At 41.0% G+C, this 6,928-nt stretch overlaps 1 protein-coding gene across 1 annotated transcript in view; it reads right to left on the reverse strand.

Moving 5' to 3' along the window:
• gpr180 (G protein-coupled receptor 180) overlaps positions 1-6,668 on the reverse strand; it is a 28,702-nt gene extending 22,034 nt beyond the window's left edge. The window contains exons 1-9 of the mRNA XM_084347129.1: positions 6,398-6,668; positions 4,116-4,259; positions 3,882-3,976; positions 3,371-3,476; positions 2,845-3,025; positions 2,260-2,309; positions 1,946-2,103; positions 1,232-1,429; positions 1,049-1,126 (exon numbers count right to left, since the gene is read on the reverse strand). Of these exons, the coding sequence (XP_084203255.1) occupies positions 1,049-1,126; positions 1,232-1,429; positions 1,946-2,103; positions 2,260-2,309; positions 2,845-3,025; positions 3,371-3,476; positions 3,882-3,976; positions 4,116-4,259; positions 6,398-6,551 (1,164 nt within the window). The 5' untranslated portion in view covers positions 6,552-6,668. The remainder of the gene's footprint in view (positions 1-1,048; positions 1,127-1,231; positions 1,430-1,945; positions 2,104-2,259; positions 2,310-2,844; positions 3,026-3,370; positions 3,477-3,881; positions 3,977-4,115; positions 4,260-6,397) is intronic.
• Between the last annotated feature and the right edge of the window lie 260 nt (positions 6,669-6,928).

Below are 6,928 nucleotides of genomic sequence, written 5' to 3' on the forward strand. Positions count from 1 at the left end.
TGCTGTGAGGTGGTTAGTGGATAGTGGATAGCCCGGTCGGGCCCTAATACTAACGTTACCGATAACAACAATAGCATTACGTTACCTCCCGACCACACTGTTCAACTATTACGTTGATTATCTGCATGAACTAAGAAATCCGCAACTTTACAAGACAAGACGTTCATAGTGTTTTAGTAAGTTAGTCAGTCATTGTTTACAGTCACTACATGAAAACGTGCAAGCTATCGAAACAGACAGCATTAGCTTATCCCCCGGCTTTATTGCGGTTATAAACTGTGGACAAATAGAGCCCAAATGAACACCACATAACAAATCAACTCGAAGTAAAAGTCGGTAAGATAATTATTATGTATATATGTAATATATGACTTACAAATCCAGTAGCATCAAGGCTAGGTCGCCATCAGTTCTTTCAGCTCGCTCCACCAGGGGGAAAGCTGGTCTAATATTTATCCATGTCCGGCTCATGTTATATCACTTTCTCTTTTTCTTTTCTTCGCCTCCTCAGACAATATCTTCTTGGCTTTTTTAGCTGGCTTGGCCATGGCGTTGGTTTACAAAAAATCCAAGTAGCTGCTGGCTAAATCCACCGATAAACGTGTCATAAAGCAGGTCGCACTAGACTTCTTTACGTCAGGTATGTACCTACCCGCTCAGGGAAGTTACGCAGTGCGGTTTCTGCCGGCGCGGCCCCCCTCAGGCTGCAGAGGCGTCACCGTTCATCCTATTAACCGTTTGTCTACCACTTAACTGAGTTTAGAAATATTATTTTAAGGTCGAAAAACTACCTAGTGTTGCTTTAAAATGGGACTAGTTCACAACCTGTTTAAAACTCACTACAAACTTCACTAGAAACTGAAACAAATCAGTTGCCTACGTTTCAGCAACTAGATTTACCATGACATGGATGACTGAGAACCTTCATCAACAAACTTCACTGACCTTCAAGTTGAATATCTGAACTTGTGTAAAATGTAAAACATCTTTTGTTATCAAACCTCAATCAAAGGTCACATCTCCCCAGTATTTGTTTGTGTGCTCAAACCTTCTCTCTCTGGTGCTCGTTGAAGATAACAGACATGAGAAAGAGGATCGGGTGGCAGAGGAACCACAGGAAGCATCCCTGTAGAATACACAAGGAAGACCACATGACCACATGACCACCTGACGAACTGCAGGTAAGTGTTTGTTTGTCTGGAGGGTACAGTCAGTGCACTGTGTCGTTTACCTTGGCGAAGCACAGGTAGAAGTCTCTCTTCAGGGTGCTCCTCTCGGTGGAGATGATCTGGTAGAGGATAGAGGCCAGCAGGAGGGCCAGGACCACCCTCAGAGCCATGAGGAGGAGCCCCGCCAGACTCTGCTGGGCGTGGTAGCTGTGATGCTCACTCTCTGATTCTGAATACTGCTCCCACAGCAACAACACTCCCTGAAAATGACACTGTTTCACTCTACACAGCTCTAGAATGCCTCTCGGTGTAATTCTATCAAAATGGCAGGTAGGTTTGACCATATTTCTAACAAATGTACTTTTTTTTCTCTTAATTCTTAAAGTCTTTGGTCTTTATCTTCAACATGAACAACCTGAACCATATCATCCAAATCAGGAGAGGACTGTCCGGTGGCCCTGAGGGTCAAACACTACATGTCAGATAACACAACAACAATTCACAAAACAATTTGTTGGGTTTTGTGAAATGTTGTTTTGTTGGGTGAAATGTCTTTCTGTATTTTCTGAAATGTGTGTCCAGAATGTTTGGTGAAATGTGTTTTGTAAAATGTTGTCGTGTTTTACTGTAAAGTTGTTTTATCTGAAATCTCTTGCTTTATGAAGTGTTTTTGCATTTTGGCCACCGAAATATTGCATTCCCTGGACAACATTTAGTTTACGCTAAATGACATAATGAACTGTTGTGTAATAACATCTCAGAGAGATCCTGCGTACCTGTGTAACGACTCCACCAACAGCGACAGCCGTGGAGGCTGGAGACTGCTCCCACTGCAGAGGTCTGGACTGAGGCTTCCTGCCTCGGCTCAGAGTCCAGCCCATACACAGACTCAGTAACATGTACAGCATGGACACCTGGGACACCATATCCCAGACTGCACAGGGAACAGGAAGTGGAAAAGAAGCGGCTTTTGTGACTATTATTGTCCGTTTATAAATTAATCTGAAATGAGCAGACCGTTAAGTTCCTCTCATAACTAAATCCAGCCCACAATGGATCTAAATACAGATGGAAAGAAAGAGGAACATACACTCTGCCAGGCTGCCCATCAGTGGAATACCAACACCATCTCTGGAATACCTGCAGAACACAAGGGGACACACACGAGCACATTACTTCATATTCTCCTCACTATCACATATTTATCCATATGCTGCCAACTGTATGCAGTCAGTCACCACCCAGGTAGACAAATACACACTCAATAAGAAAAAAAAGCCATAATTAAAGTAAATCTCATCCTATATTACATCAAAACATCCAGTCATGTTCATCGTTTATTTACTCTTTGAGTGGTGTTACTGCTCAGATCATGTGCAAGATGATTAACAAGAAAGGAAAGCATAGTACTTTGAGGACAACTTTAAACTTTTGCTACACAAAGCTATGTTCACTTTCTCTGAATTTCTCAAATCATTGCTTTTTCTTGTGAAATACTGTGATATTCCGCTTTGGGGCTCTTAATTAAACTGAGATAAATCTGAGGAGGAAACGCTACTCTTTGTACTGCTCTCAGCTCACAGTCACAAACTAAAACAGTTGGAAACCGGTGTGCTAATATTTAAATCGATGATCCCACTTCACAGCGGCTTCAACCAGATTCTACTGGATCTACCTGGCCAAGTGGATGTAGTTGCAGAGAGCTGAGCAGCCCTGTAATGCCATTGCTGTGGTAAGCACTTTGAGGACCGTGTGCATGGGTCCTCCTTTCCTCAGAGCCTGGTACAGAGGCTGGATGTAGATGCAGCAGGCTATGAAGTACGCCAGCAGCAAGAGGAAGTAAAAACTTTGGAGACCTGGGTGGGAGGGGGAATAAAGACAGGAAACATTTTGTCCCACATGAATGATGCAGAACTTTATATCTTTTAAATATTTAACACAAACCTCTTTTAAAGAGCTCCACACGAGCATAAAGCAGAGGATGTAGATAACTCAGTTTAGACAGAAAATAGGTTGATAGAATGCTGCAGTTTCAAGGTCTTCTCTCATCTATTAATAACTGAATACAACAGACGGGAAAATCACTGATCTCATTAAGAAGCTGTGTACATTTTCTTCATGTTGTCACAACAGACATAGCCAATGCCCTGATACCTGACAGCCTATGAACTGTGCTGATGGGAGTTTTGAGGACGTCTTACCTGCCTCCTCTGCACTGAAGTGTTCCAGAGGATTCCCAGCTGAGTCAGCGTTCAACAGCAGGACAGTAAAACTCAGATCAGCATGAGAAGGAATCACTGCACCTTCCTGGAGAGATGGACAGGAAACAGACAGAGAAGAGGAATAAAATGGGGGAAACTTAATGTGATAAATTACTAGAACCCATGGGATTCAAAAGAAGCCTTTGCTGCTTGCAGTTACAGTGAAGATGTCATCTTGTGTAAATAACATCTCTTCAGACCAGTTTGCGATCTTTTTTTGGTTTGTTTTTTGTTCTAGTCTCCAGCTACTTCAGTTGTTTAGGAGAATGCTGCAATCTGTTTTACTGTGAAGCTCCAGAAATGTTTTGTGGACCAGGGGGTGGGGGTGAGTAGTTATTTTTGGGGTAACTTTTCCTTTAAACAGCTCCCTCCACCAGCATCCTTCCTGTCTACTAAGCTAAACACAGATTGAATTTCCATGTGTGTGTTTCCTATCAGTCCATAACGTTACCTGACATGTGTATCTGTCAGCATACAGGGCCTGCCAGGCTGTAGGCGAGGACTGGCGAGGGATTGTCTGGTTGTGTTCTTCTTGACTCAGAGAAACTGAAGCAGAAGGAAAATTGGCGTCCGCAGTGAGAGGAGGGGACAGCATTGAGGAAAGAGAGCAGAGACATAAGAAGAGGAAATCAATACAGATGCATCACATCCATCACATTAGACATCAGCACTCGCTGGTCCTTACTGGTGAACTGAGCTCTAGCGAGCCTCTCAGAGCAGCTCAGGTTGTCCAGGTCTGAGTCCATGTCCTGATACAGCAGCAACCTGGACTCCTTCTCTGTAGCCAGAGCAGAGTTGTCCAGCCTGCACACCAACAGACCACTGTCACCTGCAGACAGACAGATAGATGGGTGATTGTTAATTTTAATGAGTCTTTTCCAAACTGATGAGTGGGTGTAATATCCTATAAATAATATCCTGATATTTTTAGGCTTGATACATGATCTATATCTCCCGCTTAGCCCCAGGTTCCTCCATCTTGTGTCTTGCAGATTTCTTAATTAGACACCAGGGCTGCACAATATTGGAAAAACTGATGCGATATTTTGGTTTTTCTGTGATATATATTGGAAATTTTCACCAGGAAACTTGAATAGCTTTATTTGGAAATAATTATTCATCCCAATGATCAGGGTGATTTTGTAGTAAAGTATGTTTTATCAAGAAAAAGAACGAAAAACAGTAGTTGGCCCTGCATTGTTTGATAAATTGATCATGAATGTGACTTGTAGTTCAATGTGCATGCATAAGCACTCCCATGTATCCCAGAACCTTTAAATCAAACTACATTTTGTGATATCAGACACACTTCTCTGGAAGAAAATGACACCTGTGTGAGTTTTCCTTTTGTATCAAGCAGCATAGCGTGTTTGAGTCAATTTGCCTTACTTGACTTTGCATATCCTGTGATGTGACTATTGCACATGCCGCCTTAAGGTCGCTATCTTTAATCTTAAGCATCTTTAATGCTGCAAATCATGGTAGGCTAATCAATTAATTGTTTACATTATTTCTAAGGCACAAGTGGCAACATTATCTGGTTCCAGCTTCTCAAATGAGACGACTAAGGTACTGCAGTATATTCAATGTATTCCGCAGTATGAAAATTGGTGGTAATCATAAGTTTAAGCGTTAAGGTGCAATATGTTAGAATTGGCCACCTGTTGAACAAAAAGGGGCAGCAAATCAACAGATTAGCTAACTGCATTCTGTATGTAACTGTTGATGACTGTAGCTACTGTTAGTTTACTCAGTTAGCTGTACAGTTAGCCAGGGAGTTAGTGTTTGCACCGCTAGCACAGGACCTTTGGACAGCTGGGAGAAAGGTATTCAGGCCCGGGGCTAGCTGGTTAGCATGCTAACTTCAGACATACTACTAGACATCTCTACAAAACAATACATAGACGTCAAACTGTCAACACTGTTATCTCTTCATATTCTGCTGATATTTGTAGCTACATTTTGAAAGCTTAAAGCTAAAATTCTTACATGTTTAGGCATAAGCATTAAGTCTAGCTGTTCTATTTATATACTTTGTAACAGTAACGGTTACAGACGCAGACAAAGTTAAAGATGAATTTGACTTTTTTTTTAAAATTATCCATAAATATCGTGACCGTATTTTTATCATGAATACTTTTGGCCACAGTAACACTCGTGACAACTGGTTGTAATTGTTAAGTTCAATATTTATGCAGGGCTCAGATATTGCACGGGAGATTTTTTCAACATTTTGTGACAATTTATATAACAATTAATAGATTCATTCAAAGTATACTCTACACATGAATCATTAATGTAAACATCGTTAGCTGTAGTCCTAGCACATAAATAGGACTTAAACCCAATTTGGTTCTACAAACCTGGTGTTGTGAAATGACTAATAAATGAACAGTTAACCTTTCACCTTTATTCCCAAACATGTTTTTTAATGAAAAACACTAGGTGAGAAGTAGAGGGCCTGGAGCTTTCTGGGGCCCCTGGAGGGCTGGGGCCCCATGGTAGTTGTCTGCTTCACCTAATTGGTAATCCAACCCTGCTTTAACCCATAATCCTTTGTGTTTCAGGATCATCTCCTGAAGTTATGTAACAAATCTCGTTACAATATTGACATTAGTGCAGTTAACTGGTTCAGGACCAACTGAAACTAAACAACAACAAAAAAAGGAAAATAACAGTAATAATAATTATAAATGATTTAAAATAAAAGAGAAACTCTGATAATGATGAATATAGCCTTTTGATATGAAGTGGCAAAGACAAAAGTGGTGTTAATCAGTGCAGACATGATCAGATTAAGTGGTGATGACATGTTAGTTACACCCAACGGATGAGTCAATGTAAAAATAATGAGATACATACAGTGAACTGAACCAACACACCGTCATCACGCCATGCTAATATTGAGCCTGAACAGAAGCTAACCCTGTCAGTGAGGAGATGACACATCAGCACCGTCAACATTACCTTGGTACATGAATTTTGTGATGAACTGGCCATTCTGCTGCCTCGCTACTTCGCTCTTAAACATTCCCGTCACAGTTTTTCCAAAAACCCCCGAACTGAGCAGCACTGCAGCTATAAACGTGGCTAATAAATACGACATCTTGCCCTGGTGCATTTTACCGTTATCGACAAATAAACGTTAGCAAACCAATTCAATGAGCCACGAAGCCAGAAGTGAACCAGCTGCGTCAAGTCATCCACAGTGACTCGGGATGAGACCGGAAGTTATATGTTTCTAGCCTCAAATGAAAGCTCCATCTGTCTGATTTTTTAGGAAAGCTAGAAGAACAACTGACATTTCTGATGAACAGAGTCATCGCAAAACACCTAGTCTCAATCATTGCATTTGTTTGTGTTAAGTTCATGTTTAAGCTAAAGATATAGTGCATTGTATAGCCTGCAACATTGAACTGCGTAAAAGCAGTATATTCTCTTAAAATACGCTTTATTTTCCATATATATTCAGATTTAAACAGTAATTCGACACTTGAC

This window comes from Pagrus pagrus (genome assembly GCF_965226575.1).
Source record: "Pagrus pagrus genome assembly, chromosome: 24".
Classification (NCBI taxonomy): domain Eukaryota; kingdom Metazoa; phylum Chordata; class Actinopteri; order Spariformes; family Sparidae; genus Pagrus; species Pagrus pagrus.